This window comes from Corvus kubaryi, unplaced genomic scaffold, assembly GCF_017639235.1.
Source record: "Corvus kubaryi isolate FWS band 111438036 unplaced genomic scaffold, C.kubaryi_AGA036_p1.0 37341, whole genome shotgun sequence".
Lineage (NCBI taxonomy): Eukaryota > Metazoa > Chordata > Aves > Passeriformes > Corvidae > Corvus > Corvus kubaryi.
Window position 1 is genome coordinate 6,189,904 of NW_024581112.1, and position 19,814 is coordinate 6,209,717.

Genomic DNA, 19,814 nt, shown 5'->3' on the forward strand with positions numbered 1-19,814 from the left:
TTTGGATAGCAGTAATACCTCTGCACAATAGCCACAAACTATCAAGTGGTACTACACTTGACTCCACAGTTCAGCTCTACATTCAGGCCTTGTAACCAGGGCTGTTGTACAGAACAATTTGACATTAACAGATACTGACAGCCCCAGGAAGGGCAGGTGCTACACACATCAACACAGAGTCTGGAATCATTCCTGTAGGGACTGTGGCTAGATCATGAGAGAAATTGCTTAAAACACACAGAGGCTGTGCCAACGAAGCTAAAGCTTGTTTTGGAATAGAATGTGAGGGAGCTGCTTTGTCCACCTGACTCCCCACTGCCAATGTTCTCATACCTGGAGTTGCAAAGACTGCAGGAGCCACTTCCTCCAGTGCTTGCTAACTCCATGATGGATGCAGTACATGCACTGGAGCTCAGCAGGGGAATTTCAAGAGGTGCCCAGAAAAAGCTCAGGGTCCATAAAGCATTTTAAACGTATTAGTAAAATGAATGCCATGATTCCAGCTCAAACGTGGAACCAGGCTGCAGGATGCAGTATGTAACTTCCACACAGAAAAGGTGGAAAGTTTCGGAGCACAATGCTGGTCAAGATCTGCACAGCTTTATAAAGCTAGCTTTTGTTGCCAGTAAAGACATGAGCACATTACCTGTTCTCTAACTGGAGGTAGCACGTGTTTCATTTGCTAATCAAAACATGCATTAGTATGCAAGACAAAAGCAGTACAACGAGTCCCCCAGAACCACCTCAGTAAGATTTACACACGAGGCTGCAAAACACATTTCAGACTTACCTCAGAGACTATGGATGTGAAGCTGCTGCCAAAGTGTACGTGCTTGCGCACCTCACTGCCATTGGCAATCAGAAGCCATTCCCCAAAAGCTCTCTGCTCCCTCACTGAACGGTTGCCATGGCTCTGATTAGCTGAGAGCTCTTGGAGATCCCAGTGGTAGGGAGGAGTTGCACCCACCAACGCAATGAGGATGGCTTCAGTGGCCACATAGAGCTGGCATGAAAGACAAAAAACATCACTGCTCAACTTACATCCAAGCAATGTCTCCTCCACTGGATCAAATTAGTATTAAAAATATTCCTACTTTTATATTTGCCTTCTACCACTACGAGATGTCTTGTATAGCCCCTGTCTTATCAAACAGCACACACTGAAGAACCACAGCTTTAACAAAGTGGTTCTTGCACGTTTTATGTGTTGGATATTTGAGAGAAGTTCCCCTACTGACACCTTTCACTCAGTCAGAGGGCCCCAGACTCCCACCCACAGCAGGTACAGATCCTGGATGGAGGAAGAGGCATTAGAAGTCCTAAGGAGGAAAAAACCCCTGTTCTTTAATGCAAGTACATTACTCTTATATCCTCTCCTTCCACCTGTGTTGTTCACTTCCCTCTAATTTGGTATTTGGAATAGATCTCCCCATGGTTTCATATCTAATCTTTCCCAGTTTTAACAAAATTCCTTGCTGGCTGTCTATCTTCTGTGGATCTGTTTTACTCTCAGAAGAGACAACCATGTGAACACACATATGCATTTTTTATATACCTACACATTTACAGATACACACAAGGTCTAAATAGTGATCAACAGCACCTTTTGTTTAGGAAAGAATAAATAAAACTGCTGGAAACCCAGACAGTTCAAGCCTGGTGTAGAGCTGGGTTACTGCTGCTTGCTCAGAAGAACATTCATAGGTCACATTACAGCTACAGTTTAAAATCTGGTGGTTTGAGACCTGTTTGAACATAGAAGTGGCACAAATTCTGCAACAGGAGACGGATCATTAAGTCTTCAGAGAGACGAAAGGAGCTGCTAGTAACAACGCCACACACTCTTCAAATAAAACTGCTTCATCTCAAGCCCTCACTGAGGAACTGTAACACGGCACAATGGTTCTTGACAAAACAAACAAACAAAAAAAACCACCCTTCCTCCATAAAAAACCCTCATTCCAACCCTCTCCATTCTATAAACCCTACTTAGGCACTGCCTGAACAGTCCCTGCTCTGCTCCCAGCATCTCCTCCCCATGTTCTTGGGAAGAATGTATCCACAAGAAGTGTGTTCTCTTTGAAGGCTGCTACACAAATAATTGCCAAAACTGGGAGGACCATAGGTACAAAAAAAGCAGCCTGAGGACCTCTAAATTCTGACGGAAGCAACACCAGATAATACTGCTCTGTTCTGTACAACAGCTGAGCAGCTGGAGTTACACGCAGATCTAAATGAGAACTATTATTAAACTGAAACAGAGCCCCCCTGAAAAGCATTTTTCCCCATCAGCCCCTTTTTGTATTCTACATGAGAAACTGCTACTTTAGTAACAGCAGGTAGATAAATATTTTTTTAAATAATTCTTCTTCCATTTTCCATTAAAATTATCAAATATCAGAAGAAATTGGGAAAAAACCAGTTAACTGCTATTTATTTAAGCTAAAGAACAACTTCTAAATCAACAACAATGAAAAGTAGAAGAACTCATCTGGGAAAGAAGGCAAGGACTAAGATCACATGGGAAAAGAGGTTTTAAAAAGCTGAGCGGCCATGTTGCTAGGGATGTGTGGATACGGTACTCTCAAGAACTGCTTGAAATTACTGAGAAATGAGAATTACAGGTCATGATGTGTGGTGCATCCCTCCTCTGACTCACTCAGACACTTATGTGTCAGGACTAAGGGAAAACATCCTTGCTTTTGTCTTGTGAAATAATAAACATACTTTTGAAGTAGATCAGGAAATGAAGTCCTCAAGGCGCTTGGTTTAAAGAAGGAAAACGTAACACTTTGCATTTTTACTCTAGGTGAAACCCATTCTAGCTACAGAAAACTGAATAGAAAAATAAGCGATTGCAGGCACATGAAGAAACACTACAGGGCTTTTTTCGATTAAAAAAAACCAACAATCAGCCTTAAGCATCCTAGTGGCTGCAGCAACCAAGGATATCACAAAGATAGAAATACTTTCAATTGGTTTGTGCAATCAGCAAACCATATGAAGATGGAGATGTGTTTTGATGTTATCAAATAGTACTGTTCTATACTCAAGTTCACTAAGTCACTGCTGACACAAAATTCTCCTTCCTAGTAAACACCTGCCTTGTATTTTGGGTAAGAGATACAGTAAACCCTATTAATTTCATTGTGGAAACAAACCAAAGCCCACAAAACACCCCCAAAAATTCATTTACAATTCTGAAGGTCAGAAATAGTTTCTAGATGTGATCTTAAAAACATGGTGAAGGAAACTTTAGGCTTAATTACAAAATAAAGTTTTCATTTAAGTAAGAGTTGTGCTAATGAATCTGAAGATTCCTCCTTTAAGAATTCTAAATGCTTGCACTTAACAGTAACATAGTTGTGCAGACTGGTGAACAACACAAAACACTAACAAATCAAATAGAAATGTTATATAACAGCTGTATAAAATATAAAATGGCTACATTATATGCACTGCGGCAAACAAAGCCCTTCATTTTTCATTTGTTCTGTAACCCAAGTCAAGCCAAATATATGTCATTTAGTCTATAGTTCCTATTCATAGAACATTTTAATTGGCTCTATATGGATGTTAACAGTTCCCTACCAAATTCCCTACACTGATCTGTATTAATCAAGATGAATACCAAGCACATGGGGACAAGGCACCCACTCACAGTCACTGATGATGCGATGCTTAGAGTTCTGTTAGTTGAGGTTTCTCCTGTTTGTTAAAATTCTCTTTAGGTTAAAATTTTATAGTCTGCCTAAATTAGAAGACTGTGGTGTTAGGGAATTTATTAAAAGGCAATGCCCTAATAACCTGTGAACTTTCACATTCCCCGTTAAGTAGAAGGGATTTTAGTTAGCCAGTCAAAGCTATTTCACTAACTGATTTTGAAATTAACTTAAAATTATTATTAATAGAAGTGGCTGACATGTCTTGACCAGCTTTCCTGATGTTCGTTTTCACAATAAATTATATGCAAGAAAGATGTAGAATCTCTAATAAGACTAGCAAGGAAGGGGGAGAATGAATTTAAAGCTTCACTTGTGTATAGTGAAAACGAACACAAAAATAATTTAAGAAAGTCTTTTAGTGCTCATAATTTACCCATTATGAAGCACAAATGAAAAAACAAAAGCAAGACTTCAATTCTAGGAAGAGGAGCTTTCAACGTTTTTAGTCAGCTCATCAGCAATTCCCAACTAGCCTGGTCATTCTAGACAAGTATCAGCTGAAGCATTCACTGCTGAACAAAAAAATGAGTAAGACAGTAACTTCTGACCTTTGGAATACAGAAACATTAAAACTGCACCCTGAGGAAAGACAAATTAAGGAAGAACAATGAATGACCTTGCTCTGGCCTTTGATAAAGACACGGTTACAGTTCAGGATTAGAGTAATTTCTTCTGAACCCATGACAAGCAGCTGAAAAGCTGGAGGGCAACCTAATTTCTGAAAATCTGATGATCTCATCTGCTCCAAGTCATTTCTAAAGGGTGATATGGCTTTAAATTCACATTATTTTTTCTCCTCAATAACTCCTATGTAGAAAAGCCCTAAAATGTCTTCTTACTGCAAAATTATTATTTGCTGCTGACAACATATTCCTCTACGAAACTATTCTTCCCTTCTTGGTGGCATGGTAAGAGAACACCATAAGAGAGAAGAAAAGGCTGTCATAGTTAAAGCAAAGAACCCCCATGTGCAGAAGAACATCACATCTCAGTTACTTACCAAGCCCAGACCCAGTCTGAGAGGGAATATTTCCCATGAAGAATGGAACCATTGCTGGTTATTACCTGTGACTTATCAATGACAGAGCAGACACAGATTTTGAAAGAATTTAGGGTTTCTGCAGAGCACAGATAAAACCTACACAGTTTAGAGTTTTTCAGCCTGAAATTGCTGGCCTCCAGAATCCACAGCAAAAAGTCCAAAGTCTGTCCAAAACCTTACGTAACTTCATTCTAGAAATTCTTTAACATCTACAATGAAGACAAACTCTGCACAGCAGATGCCAACTCTTAGAGCCTCCCCTCCTACAGGTTTGTGGAAAATATCCCTCTAGCTTCCCCTTCGTGTTCCAAATATCCAAACATACACCTCTCAGCTCTGTTTCACACTCAGTGTTATTTTGGTGGGCAGTGGCAGCAGCAGGGATTTGTTGCTCCTGCTCAGCCTGGCAGGAGCATGTGCCCATTAGTCAGGTGACTGCTGCCATACACAGACAAGGGCTGCTTTACTTTCCAGGGGCAAACACTGGCATCTGAAGAGCAAATACCTTCATTGCACAAGCTTTCTGCAACAGCAGTCCAAGTGACTCAGTCAGAGGTACACATCTCTGTCTGACAGAGCCAAGGGAACACAGCACCCTCACTCACATCACAGGTCGACAGGCCTCTGAACACGAACAATGAAGCTGGAAGTGTTATTTTTCTGCCTTTAAAAACACAAGGCAAAAAGAAAGCTCACAGACAGATAAGCTAGAGAAACAAGGCAACACATATGACCAAAATTACAAAAAGCACTATTAACGCTACCTCTGCTTCAATAGGAATATTCAAGGAAGTCAAACTACATTCATGTGCAATCAAGCGCCAAGGCTCTGCAGTCAAATACCAGCTATATGGTTTCACCAATATCACATCGAAAGTGCCACTCCCCTCTTCCTATGAGGAAAAGGACTTACAACAGGACAAAGTAAGGAAGCGCTGTAAGGTCCTATTCCAATTTATGTATTCAATGCAAAGCAGCCCAGGATTGGACTGTCCCAATGGCATTATAGGATAACAGGGAAAAAAAAAGTCAGCAACTGCTGGCAAAAAGAAAGCAGGAACTGTGGGCTGACAAGTATCAGGGTTTAGTCCTGTTTCCACAAGCATGATTATTCTTTTGTCTACATTTCATGTTTGACCCTCTTTCTTTCCATAATTTCCAGCCTGTGTTGGCTATGAACTTATCTGAGTCACAGGCAGTATTTTAAGAGATCAAAGTCCTCATCTTTGCATGCTGTTTCGGGACACTGCCAAGGAATACTGGGTGAGCATCCTGGTCCCACAGAGGCAGTTTTCCTAAGACTATAAGAGCATATTCTTGGCTAAAGCATTTAACTTGGTAATTTACTGAGTACTTCCAAAGTTTTTGTTTAAGTATCCAGACTAAAGGACAATGCTGCCATTTGCACAAGCTACTTGGATTTATTTATTAATTTTAAGGACATGTCTGAGGGTAAGCAATTAGATCTACTTGTGTTTTGTTTGTGGGTTTTTTAAAACCGAAAAATATCTTCTGTTTACTACTATTTCAGAACAACATGATGCTCCAGAGCTGAAAAGATATATTTTTCCAGATTCATCGTGGAACTTACTAAACCACTGATTTTAAGCTCAGAGCCTATAGGCCTCAGAATTCCCAGAATTATTTCTCAAAAGTGTTCAGAAAAATAATTAAGAATTACAAATTTCAGCATTCTTAAATTTACTGTAAAAGCTCTTAACTCCTTCAGTAGGAAGTCCTTCAGGGGTCTACAAATTAAAATACATTAAAGAACTCTGGTATTTATCTATTTTTAAGACACCAGTAACTAAACATCACACCACAAAGTCTGATAAGCTATACATACAACTCTTTCCATCTTCCCCTATATGAAGATCTCAAAAGTTTCACTGAGCCTTCCAAGGCAAATTCTTAACACTCTTTCATCCTGAGCCTGAAAATGACCAAGTGAACACAATGTTTAACCAGGTTAAATTGCAAACTTAGTCAGATATCAAACTGTAAACAGACGAGACCTAAAAAACAGATGTTATTGCTCCAGAGGGACTCCAGTCCCACTGGGCTAACATTTGGAAAAAGCAAACAGAGGTTTTGCTTAATGCAAACAATACACATGAAGCGCTATCTTGCAGAAGTAATTATATTAACTGCTCCAGTTAAAATAACAAAGATATTTGAGAACACAAAACTTTATCTATGTCAGAAATAAGGAGCAACTATCTCATTCAAGTTGGAAACAACTATTCTGAGTTCAGTTACACACCTATTAATTCTCTCACCCAAGAGGAAAGGAAATTAGAGCCTCTAAAATGGCGACGTGTCAGTGAGAAGTCCCTTGACATTCCTAGTGGAAAAACACAGGTAATTTATTGCCTATAAAACACGGGAAGTTAGAAACTGTGTGTACACAGAGGCAGGAAAGAAGGAATGGGAAATAATGTGTCATAATACAAATATTTTTAACCCACAGTGTTTGCTACCTAGTAGAATTATGCCTGTTAACTCCCAGGCTGCTCTTCCAAGGGCGCTCAGAGGACAGACTGGCTAGATGGATTGTAGTTTGCCGGGCTGAAAGGCAAATAGCAGAAGATGGGATTGCTTCAGCTCCCACTGAATCTAAATACCATCCCATTGCACCAAACATTATACCTAATAACTTTATTATTAATAATCTGAAAACATCTCCCCGTATGTTTTACCCACAGCCTACACAAAGATGACAATCACTATTGGCACAGTGCCTCCCAGGCACCTTCCCTTCCCCGTTGTTAAAAAGACTTTGCAAAAATCAAGGCATTCAGCCACAGCTCCAGTAAAGAGCCCAGAGCAATTTCCTTCTGACAACTTCACTCTACACAGTATGTAGCCACCTTCCTCTAAAAAAAAAGAAAGTTGGGTTTTGGTTTGCTTTTGGGGTTGCTTTTGTTTTTTTTTTTTTTTAAATAGGCAGAATACTCTGCTACCTTCCCTCTGTTGGTAAGCCTTCAGAATGCCTACTTTGTGCCTCTCCCAAAACTCATGCTTCTTGCTATGCCCATCAACAATAATTCTGTTAAGGTCTTCACAACAGCACATTGAACAGGCATCTTCTCGGTCTGAACTGCACAGAAGCTGATGTCGGCCTTCTAAGTTAAATCGCAAAAGCTGAGTAGAGGTGTTGATACAGATACCCATGCATAGAATGTCTGGTTTAGTGTCAGAGTGAATGTTGTGGTCATTAGAAGAGCAAGAACACCCAGCAACTGCAAATGACACTTAAAAACACTTAAATATGAGCTCAATTGCATGTGCTTTGCAGTTTGGATGCAGCTAAAGAAGGGAAGGTCTTAGAGTTATAACTAACATTTCTTCTCTACCCCAAGCTTGCTCTGTGGTTTGATTAAGACACAACATAACTTGGAGGGAAGATGAAGATGTCAGCAGCTGATTAGGTATTTTTACCTTCCCTCCACTAAGAATTATTTTGGAAAAAAACCAAACAAAAGCAAGTTAGCTATTTCAAAGTAATCGGTAAGGAAGCTGTTGTTAGCATCCAGACTTCTGTGCTGTATCTGAGAGTTAAGGACCCCATTCCTAATAAGGCATGTTACAGCCCAGCATTGTTAGTTCAGGTTTTCTGCAGAAAATAGCACAATGTCTGCATCAGCTGCATTCATGTTTTTAAAGGTTATAAATGTGGTATCATTAAAGGTAGGTGATTGTCTCTCTTAAGGGACAGTTAGTTATGGATATGAAAGAAGTAAAGGACTAAGAGACCAAGGATTGTTGGTTAGCACCACTGAAATCAAATGTCACACATGAACAAAGAACTACCTTTTTTTCTTGAAAGATTTCCCCCACCCAGTTGAAGTAAATGGTAGGATTTGTCTTCACTTAGAAGTTCCATCAACTTTCAGATGGAAATATTCTTAGCTAAATGAGTAGCAGCACATCTTTATGCATCAGTAGTTTACATACTCATACCCACCTCATTTATTTGTCCTCCCAAACAGAAGTATGCTATACCAGATCAAGGATTTATATGCAGTGATGCAAGTACTCTAAAAGCCTTCATCACATTTACAAGGAAAGCAACACCATCCTTCAGCATAAGCATGTTCTGAGTAAGATACAATGCACAAAAAGACGTGGGAATACAAAGCTTTCCTCAAGAAGAACATTTCGGTCCCTACTTCTTTTGTTTGTACTCATGCCACATTTGAAACCTCTCCCCCACAGAAGTGGCTGCACATGTCTGACACACATTCTGCATCTGCTTTATTGAGAATCAGAGGGACTTGAAACTCTTCTCCCACAGACATACAAAAAAACCCCTGAACACTGAGGTAATCAAACTCAAAAAAGGTTACACAGAAATTCTGAAAATCCTTTTTGTACCTGCCACTTTGCTCACTTACTTACAGACACTTGTAGCTGAATTGTGTCTAAGTTACAGCACAAGTAACTTTGGATAAACACCATACCTGTCATGATGCCCCTGTAACAACTGCAGCACAATATGCCATCAGTTGTAATGCAATTTGTGTAGTATGCCCCTCCTTCCTTAATTTTAAATTGTTCATTATATTTCCAATTTGTTTTGCTTTTCCTGCTCAGATAAAGTCTGAATAGCATACATCGTCAAGGACTGGGAATAAGCTCTTCAATGTCAGATCAAATCTGGCTAGTTCAAAGAACAGTTTAAGAGATTAATGCAAATGTAAATATTAAAAGAAGATTCACTGACAAAGTATTTCATGACTGTCATTGCAACTACAGCGTGATGTCTCATGCCATTAAAAGAGGTAGAGTATGTACAGGGTGTAGATAAGAAATGTCAAGAAACAATTAAGCAAGGCTACATAGGGGATCACATCTGCATCCTGTCTGAAGACACACACTATTTCTTCTGAATTATTTCTAGAGATCTGGAATGTGGAAGCCTGCCTTACTTAAGCCACATGCCCCAGAATGAGCTTTCCCTCAAAACATTTGTGCAGATGGGACGATTAAAGACCATCTTTCTGCACTGGAATATTGTAATGATAGAAGTCATACACGATATTGTTGTCAAAGGTAAAGTGATGCTAGCAACACCACTCATTACAGCTGCACTGCATCACAAATAGTTTGTTTCAAGGCAAAGGTATAATTCAAGCAACTTGATAAAACTATCTTAACTGTTTTTACATCCTCCTTTCTGTTAGTAAGGAGTTCCCAAGATGGATGGAACAGCCACCCTTGGTAATTATCCATATTGCTGGGCAATGCACATTACTCAAATTAAGGCAAAGCCTTTTTCAGCTGCGCAAACAAGAACTCCCTTTTAAACTTAAACATGTTTTTAAAAGCCTTTCAGTAGAAATACAGTAAGAGCACATTTCCATTCTCAGTTTGGACTTGGGCAATCCTGTGGCTCGGATTCACTGGCAAAGGGCAGACTCGTTCAACCACATATTTTGAATCACAAGAGACAAAGAAACTTTTCATTTTTAAATATGTTTGTGTGCTCTTAAGTGTCTGATCAAGGTGTGGGATTTTGTCTCACGTTGCTACACACTCTCAACAAACACCAAGACTATTCTTTAATAATACTTCAACATAATTTCTTCAAAAGATTGCGACAACCAGTAATCAACAGGTATCAAGTACTCACTTTTAGCTCAAAATAAACTCCTAAGTATTTTAAGTGTTGTCAGCTCCCTTTGTTTCTTCCTCATTTTCTTAAAGGTATACTAGAAATGCAGGATTAATCCAGCCTCAAATTCACATCATTAGTCAATCTTCACGTTCTTCAGGTAAGTCCGGTCTTTGTGTAATTCCAGATAATTTGGAAATTTTTTTCTCTACAGTAGCTGTTGTATATTATAAAGTTAGCAACCACTGCTACAGAATATACCTAAAGATCTTCCAAATTCCTGTTAAGCTGGTAGTGGATAAACCAGGCATACCTTAATACAGTAACAGCTCAGCAGGTTAACAAATAACAGCAGCAGGTAGCAGAGGAATAACAGAAATCAGGGAAGATGAAAGAAGGAGCCCGCAAGACTTATACTTATTCTAGTTTTACACTGATAACATAGAAGAACATTTTTCTAATTGCAAGCAACCTGGAGGTTTTTGTCAGAATTGTCAGTAAGCTCATTCCACATATTAAGAACTAGTTCACTCAAGCCCACGTGAAAATGGACTCATGTGCACCCCTATACACAGAATTGTTTGGTAGAGTTTGCCTCAAAGAAGCTAAACCATGTCTGTAATTAGAATTCAGAGACCAGATACATTGGCATATCAGTAAGACTACATGGTGGAAGTAGCTTACTGTAGAAATTTATATTTAAAAAAACCCCACTAAAATGAGGGGAAGTACTTATAAAGTATGAAACTCAAAGAGATTAGTAACACGCAGAGATGAAAAAGCACAAAAGCCCACAAAGAAAGCAAGTGCACCTGCTGGGAATCTTACTGGGAAGGGAAAGCGCAGAGTCTAAACTCTGGATATTGGCAACAAAGATGAAGGGACTTGACACAGCAGACAAATATTTTTCACACATCAGGTATTCTTATCTTTAAGAATGTAAAAATATGTTTTATACCTACAGGCCAATATGAAAATATAGGCCAACTGAGGGAGCACATGGAAAGGGACAAGGAAACTAGCAATAAAATGGAATAATCAGTCTGTGGCACAGCCAGTGACATAGACTACCAGGAGTTCTCATTCTGCTGCCATATGCTGCATCTAATCCACTAAAGGAGCCCACGACTACCTAGATCTACACCACACACACAAGATACATTACTTACCTTCGGGTCCATCCTCCTAAGGCTGGACCAGACAAAACACTAACACCAGTTGTGAAATCTGCCTTCAGTCTTGCTCTCACACATCCCAGTGACACATTACGTAACTTGGCACCAATAAAGGAACACAAAAAGCAATCAACCACCCAAGCAGAAACCAGTTGAAAAAGTCCACATCTATTCATGAACTGAAAGACAACAAGCTTCACATCTAAATTCTTTACAGACGCCTGTGCCTGCATGATCTGAAGAAAACCTACCAGTCAGAGGACTATCCTCATTGGTACAGTTCAAGAATTAAAGATAACATGAGAAGAAAAAAAAGCAGACCTGCAAACCTGCTATCTTTCCTTCTTTAGTTATTCTGAATTAGTTCCACGATTTGCAAAGATCCTTCTGTTTACTTCTCCCATGAGAAATGCAAGTTAATCCATTAAAAACAAAACAAACGAACACAAACATTACAGAACAGCTGACCCATACTACTTAAAATTCTGAAAACACAGAGCACTTGTCAGGGTTTGCAGTACATTCCAGAACACGACCAGCACTGGAAGAAAAAGTAACTATTGCTTCCTTGATTCCTAATCTTCAGTGAACATATACATTTTCTAGCTAGCCAGCCAGCCAGCAGAACAAGCTGTAAGCAATGTCTAATATTAAGGAATTAAATAGCTAAATCAGTAAAAAAAAAAAGAAAAAAAAAAGAAAAAAAAAAAAGAAAAAAAAAACAGTACAAGGAAATAGAACCCTACAAAGCTTTTGCTGATTATCATTGTAACTTTACAACCAAGTATAGAGTTCCCATCCAACAGGACTGGGCATCTGGAATTTCTTTGGTCATCTCATAAAGCTTCTTAATATTTCGGTCAGTCTAGGGGAACGAGGGTTTGCCAGGAGAAGACATCTTCAGTCTCACAGCTCATGACTGGAAGTTCTTGATTACCACAAAATATGGGTCAGCAGAGGTGGGAGGACAGTTAAGTTCCCCTCTTCCTTCCTGCAACCATTAAACTTCCACAGTGGAAATAACCCAGCACTTGTCAGCCTAGCTGAATTCATGACAATGAAGATTTTGATGCTAACATGGAGTAAACCAGACTTTTGCCACATTCAAACCATACTTCAGTCCTAGGCCTGACTGTGAAGGTGTACTTATTATTCTTGTCTTCCTTCCTTCCTTCTTGTCCTCACAAAGATGAAGCAAAACTGAAAGGCAACAAACATGGCTGCAGAGCACATCACTTGCTCATGCAATCTCTGAAACGCTCTCCAAAGAGAGTCTCTTCTAGAGCACTAGAAGAGTGCTCTCTTCTAGCACTCTACTGTTACTTTGGACTCCACTTTTATCACAAAATTTAAGAGAGTTCCAGATTTGTATCTCCCAAACCTGACTACCCAAAATGTAGGGCTTCATCCAAATAACTAATGGAGACACTGTCCCTGTATTCCAAGAGTTAAGTCGAGGCTAATCAAAGCACCATAAGCAATCAACACCTGTCAGCTGGTTACATGAGAGCTTCTGCACACAGAGGTCTCAGTGGCCACCTGTCACTTTATCAGTGACAATCAAACCACACGCAACCTAGAAATCCCCAGTCTAGGCCATTAACTCCAGGTTGCGCAGGATTCCCAGGAGAGCTTCTCACAGAAGTCAGTGTTGTCCAGTCCAGGTCATGGAAGCCTCGGTTGAACTTCACCCAGCCCTTCACCTGACCAGCTCCTAATATGTTCCACGAGTGACACAAGGTGTAACCACTCAGGCAATGCGGCACAGAGAGCATCAGCTGCTTGCCCCAAATACACTCTGCAGAACTGAGCACTGCCTTTGGGCAGAGCTAACCTGTGTCCCAGGAGCGCAGCACGATACTGCAGGACAGACCCAGAGGGGAAGACTTGTTACTGCCACCAGCAGCCCTCAGCAGAAGCCCTCCCACACCAGCCTTCGCACCAGGCAGCACTCACCGCATGGACATCCACCCAACACCTGGGGAACAGCTGTCCACTGCACCCAGAGCATTGCCCTCCCGGCACCGCTTCCCCCTCGGGACAAGAGCGGGCGGGAAGGGCGGCCTCTCACCTGGAGGAGCACGGCCAGCAGAACGCACAGGTACACTTGATAAGGGCCCATCTGCCCCACCAGCGGGAATGCCTCCTCCACCTCCATCCCGCTCCCCGCCCGCCGCGCAGCTCCTACGAGCGGCCGCCGAGCAGTGCATCCCCGGGGCGAGACGGGGCGCGGAGCGGCGGCCGGGCCCTCGCGGAGCTGGAGCAGAAGGAGAGGAAGGAGGAGGAGAAGAAAGAGGAGGGAAGGGCGGGAGGCGAGATGCGGTGCTCATGCGCAGGTTCCGGGGAGAGCAGCCGGGATGCGGCCGCCTCCCTCCTTCCCGGGCGGCCGCTGGGGAAGCGGAAACGCACTCGACCTTAGCGCAGGCGCACGGCCCGGGATTAAATTATTTGGGATGGGGTTGTGTGAGGAGCCGTGCGCAGAGCGGTTGGGATGGGGCTGTGTGAGAGCGCTGTCAGGGAGGCAGCGCCGAGGTGCCTCGGGCAGGGTCCCTTACAGTGAGCGGGCTGGGCACTGGGGAGGTGCGTGCCAGGTGCGCGGGGCGATGCGCCTGCTCAGGTCACACCTGGTCACAGTTCTTGGGAAGGGGAAAGGGCAGAGAGGTGCTATGTCTGGACCCTCGGTTAGACCAAGGCAGCACGCTGGCCCTGCGGGCTGGGCGAGAAGCCTGCGCTGGGTCCGTGCTGGCGAGGTGTTCGGGTTTTATGGCATTGTCCATGCAGCAGCTGGGCTCTCATCGTCAGGTTTCATCCATCAAGCACAGTGGAGTTACAGTGTGCGCTCAGCGGGTTTGCACCGTACTACTGAACAGGGTTATTAGCCCTGTGTCTGGGAAGCTGTACCCACATAGTGCACGCTGCTTAAGTTCTGTCAGTTCACAGAGGACGCCAAAATGCTGACACACCTCAGCTGTGGAATATTCTGTAATGATACTTCATCTCCTACCTGCCGATAGTTGGGGGGGGGGGGGAAGCCGAATCTGGTATAAGGCTATTGTGTAGGTGCCACTAGAGATCAGTTCTGGACCTACACAAATCTTACTGTTCTTGATTTGATGCCTGGTGAGGACATGCCTCTCTCCATTACACCAGTCTCCATGAAACTGTAGTTGTGTATTTTATGAAAAGAATTTGGAGAGCCTTCATTGTGAACATGGGGTAGAAGTTCTCACTTAGAAGTAATGGGACTGGTTTGGGAGGGAGCATGAACTCTACTGCACAGAGAAGGGAAGGGAGATAAATACATGTGAAATAGTAATCTTGCAAAATGGCAATGAGCTTTTCATGGTCCATTTTCGTTACACCTTTACAATAAAGCTCCAGGAACATGAAACAATTTAGATTGTTGAGATTTTTTTTTACCTAGTGATACCAAGAAGCAGCAGCAACATCTTTATGCTTGTAGCTTTTATTGTATGAACAATAGAAAGGAAGAGAGTTGTTGTGAGCTGTGACCTTTAGGACCATGCCAGGAGCCTGGGAAATAATACCATTTCTGGGCTGAAAAAATCTTGGCAAATTGACAATCATCAAAGCAATTTACTCTTAAAATTAAATTCACCTTTGCCCTAAGCACTTCTTTTCATATTTGAGGCTTAGTACAGATTGATTAAAGGCAAAACAGAAAAGGATTTTTGAAATGTCAGGACCTTTCTGCTGTTCACCCAACTGCGCTTGTCTCATTTTATTGCTCAGCTAAGATGTGGAGAAGATGTTCTAGCATTTGGGAGCTCTGCATTCATCTCCCCTGCATCATTCCCACTCTCCAAGCCAGTTCAGCCACACTCGATGGCAACCACAGCTTTATTCCAGCTTGCTCAGCAACAGGGAGGGCTGTTGCCTTTACCTTCAACACCCAGCTCCTCCTTGACTCTTGAGCAAAGGTGAGCAGACCCTGGGGAAGGAGGTGGTACATGGCTCCCTGTCGGGATGGTACTGCCTCCCGAATTGCTGTGTGCACCCTGAGTTCCCCAGGCTCTTCTCATCTCTGTCTCACTTGGGACCTCCAGCACTCCTGCCTGGGGCTTTCCTCCCTATGTTCCCTGCTTGCTTACAGCCACCCAAGCTCCAGGCTCTGCCTGCTATATGGGCAGCAATTAAGAACTGTCAGCTTTCTGTGTTCACCTCCATGGGGTGCTGCCTTCCAGATGATGCTTCTGCTCTGCTCCTGCCACGCCTCTGCTGAGATAACACCTCTGACTCCCGCAGCTTCCAGTCCTGACCATATGGAAGTTACAGCATTGGCCTTAAGCATATCAACCGTGCAACAATGCCCTGTGCCTGGGGAAGACAGCTGTCAGGGAGCTGTCTCCTCTTGTGGTGCTACTTCCCAAACTGAGTCCAGCAGAGAACCGTGAAGGTGATTAAGGGACTGGAAAGGCTAAGACTGGGACTGTCTAGCCTAAAGCTAAGAAGGTTCAGGGAAGAACTTCACAATGTGTGTAAATAACCTGATGGAAAGGAATGAAGAGGAGGAGCCCATGCTCTTCTCAGTGCTGCCTTCCAACAGGACAAGAGGCAATGGGGACCAGTTAAAAAAAACTCACTGGCAATAAAAGATGTCTGTCCCATGAGGCCAGTGGTTTTGGAGAGGATTGGATGCAATGTTTAGAGGTTTCAGTCAACATAACAACAGCACTCCACTTGGCCAATGATCTGTCCTTGCTGGAGCCCTCAGATCTTCTCAGAGTATTATTGTCTGTGAAGTTCATTAATGTACAATTTGCTCCCTCCTCCTCCTCATTAATAACCATGTCAAATAAGAATACTCTTAATAATCCTGTCTGTGGGGAATTTTTCTTTTAAAGAGAGCAAATCAGGCTTCTTACTCAGCCAGAAACACAGTGCCCCCTAGGTTTTTCCACGTCGCTCCCAACCCCCTCTCTGTTACTGCTGCTTCGTGGGTTTGTTGCCATTAGAGGCTTACACATCAAATTCATCTGGGCACCCCAAAACTGAGACAGCTGCATGGCTTCTTTTTCAGCCTTTCTGAAATAACTGTTCCAGATACATTCTGCCTTTTTCTGTCTGTATGTAATGATTACCCAGAGCATTCAAAGTACTAGATATATGTAAATGCAAAGGGATAATCCTAAGCTATGTTCCTCTCTGGGGAAAAAAGCAAAAAAAAAAAAAAAAAGAGGAAATTGGATATCTTAGAGCTAAAAACTCATTCTAGTTCATTGACATTGTCTTTCCAGATTTTCTATATTCATTAGTAGTAGATTCTGACAACAGCTGGTAATTTTTCTTTGGAAACATGAGCAATAGTAGTTTCAGAAAAGACCTTAAAAGGACTTTTGATGTTCCCACCTTCTGGCTGGGGATTTCTTATCCATTCAAAGGGTGTCCACACAAATTGTTGATTCAGCAGTTAGCACAGATGAGATCTAAAGAAGTTCTGTTCCTGATGGAGGAAATTTCAGGTCATCCATGAGTGGATATTTTGAGTTAGATATGAAACTCTGTAGCCCAGGCTGCTGTGGATGACAGAAGATAAGTGGGTTCAAGTGAAGGATCAACAAGTACCAACAAGTACAAAATTCCTCTGAGGTTTATCTAAAAGAGGAAACACCTCTGTCTCTGAAGAGTCCCCAGGACACAAAATGTGCAAAGCTGGTATCTGAAGGAAATACCCTCTGTTGTGATACTCCTGTGTAGGCATTAGCTTTTGGCCACAGCAAGAGATGGCATTTGGGCCAGAAAGGACATTGGCTGTCCTGTTGCACAGTCACTTTTGTGATCTTGCACTTCATCAGGTTCCCATCCCCTCGTGGCCTCCATCCCCCTACCTTACAGGAGGTTTCCACCACGTCAGCTGAGCTGAATGCTGAACACTGAATGGTAAAAGACTGAGCTCTGACTGCAGCAGTGAGAATGGCAGCTGTGGGAAGAGTGGTGGATATCTCTTTCACAATAATTTTAAAGGGTTATGGTTCATGAAACCCATTACTATTAAACAAGCCCAGGGCTAAGAGGAGGTCCCTCCTCTAGGATGAAAATAAAGCAGAGGTTCTCTTGACCTCTTATCTTCATCTGGTCCACAGCAAGATGACAGGAGCAGAGGGTTGACAGTATCTGCCACAATGCTTGCCTTTGCTGGCCCCCTGTTATGGAAAATGAAGATTTTTTCCAACCAGACTAATCAGCTGCACGTTGCAGCTGGCTTACCCCATAATACTATGCAAAGCTAGCATATGGCTCATTACAATATACCCTGACTAAGTATGCAGCCAAACAATCCACCAAGGCATTTTTGCTTCTCTGATGTGTTGTTTGCACTTTCTGCAAACAAAGCAACAAACAATTCCTTTGGAGGCGCTTTTCAATTTTAGATGAGGCTTGGGGATACTGAATTTCTGTCTGAACCGTGAATGGTGTGAAAAGCTGATTCCCTATCCCTTCCTAGATGGACAGTTGTCTGTTTCAAAACAGATCCAGTTCAGGTTCCTGAGAAATCTGAGCTTGCTCACATACCATGTATCTGTGGCAGTGAATAGTTTCTCTCAGGATGTCTCCCCTGGTCACACCCCAAAGTGCACATCTGTGGCCAACACCTTCTTGGCCAACAGCCTCTGTAACTCTCAATCCTGCTCAATCTCCCATCACTTAGACATTGCCTGCAGTGTCCATCCTGGGGTGGGAGCTCTGCTTTCATCACAAACACTGTCAGGGGTTTCAGGTTGAGCAAAGGAGTTTATGAAGCACACCTCTGTGCTTAAACATACTAAAATCTTAGACATTAAAAAAAACCTAGTGTAGTCTTAAGAAGCAGGATTGGCCTCTGTGGCCTCCCAGCAGTGACTGGGACAGGGATAACAACATTGAACATAAAGGTGAGTGCTTTTAACTCAAAATGGCTCTCTTGAGCAGTTGAGCCACACTGCCTTTGAGAGAACCCATGTGTTCTCTGTAGGCTCTTTTCTTTCCAAGCAGTCATCATTTGGCTGGAGTACTGCTCATAATCTTGACATTTATACCATTCATTCTCTGCCATATCACCAGCATACAAAAGACTTTTTGGACCATGTCTCTTGCTCTGGAGACTGATGAAGATCCCACAGAAGTAAGCAGAAGCCCTTACAGGTGGTTTGTCTGGCAGAAGCAACAGCACTTTGGATTTGGAGGCAGAGAGGGCATTTGGCAACTGATAGTTTTTTCACAATTCCCTCAAAATACAAAAAATAAGGACAACCTCATCTATTTCAGCAGCTATTTCTATCCCAGGTCTGCCATGTAATGCAGTACTGGTATTCTGCTCAGTATGTTTGACCCCCCATTAAATTTCTTAATCACCACTGCTGCAGGTTATCACAGGAGAATTTTGTCCTTCAACAGCAACTCCAAACTGAAAAATAAGGCGTTTGTTCCTGTCCTGCTCTTGCAAAAGAAGTGCGATAACTTAGGAACACCCCCTCAAAAAGGAAGGTGTAAAGACAGCCAGACACCAGGCAAGTGCTGCTGAGTATAAGGCAGAAGCACATAGTCAAAATTATCAGAAGTTTGGAGATCTAGGAGCACTGTGGCAGGACCATGGAAATTCTCATGAGGCCCTACTTGTGGGACCTGATGGGCAGGCACAGACTGCGCCATATGGACTGCCAGGCTCTGACTGGCACTAGCTCAGGGCTATGCTAAGTATGATCTAATGAACCATGTAGACGTACCTTAGGCTTCTGCACAAAACAGAGGAAGCATCCATGGATGATGGGATTCCGTATATTTAGCCCTAGACATGGGAGGTAGGGGATACTCGTTACGTGAATAACCAGAATTCCACAAAGAGGTTTTTTATAGGTAGTAGTAGTGCATTTCTCCAGCAAACAGATTTGCACCTTGGGAGAGCTCCAAAGACACAAAGGTCTTGTGGACTTTATTTCTCCAAGGAACTGTAGTTCTCAAAGTGATCTTGGAATCCTGTAGAGCATCTACAAAAGATGTCTGCAAGGGAAGACCCTCACTCAATAGTACCAGGAAGGGACAGTGACACAATCCATGTTTTGCAGCAAAGAACACTTTTGAAACTTGTGCAGCTAGGCAGTGGAAAAAGAGAATCCCAGATACTTCCCATTACCCAAGGAAAAAGGAGGTTTCAAGTTATCCTTGTGTTCCGACATCCCCGTTCATTTATGGGTAGAAAAAAGACACACAGGGCACAGTTTCATAGAATCATAGAATTGTTAAGGTTGGAAAAGACC

The 19,814-nt window shown here is 42.4% G+C and overlaps 1 protein-coding gene across 5 annotated transcripts in view; it reads right to left on the reverse strand.

Annotated features, from left to right (window-relative positions):
• Window positions 1-13,940, reverse strand: part of SLC22A15 (solute carrier family 22 member 15) — a 45,424-nt gene extending 31,484 nt beyond the window's left edge. For 2 of the 5 annotated variants that reach the window (XM_042031747.1, XM_042031748.1), the window contains exons 1-2: window positions 13,631-13,939; window positions 791-1,003 (exon numbers count right to left, since the gene is read on the reverse strand). In XM_042031747.1, coding sequence (XP_041887681.1) covers window positions 791-1,003; window positions 13,631-13,717 — 300 coding nt within the window. In that variant the 5' untranslated portion in view covers window positions 13,718-13,939. Of the gene's footprint in view, window positions 1-790; window positions 1,004-11,553; window positions 11,658-13,630 lie in introns of those variants that run through there. The other 3 variants (XM_042031752.1, XM_042031751.1, XM_042031749.1) reach the window with 3 other exon arrangements.
• Window positions 13,941-19,814: the final 5,874 nt, after the last annotated feature.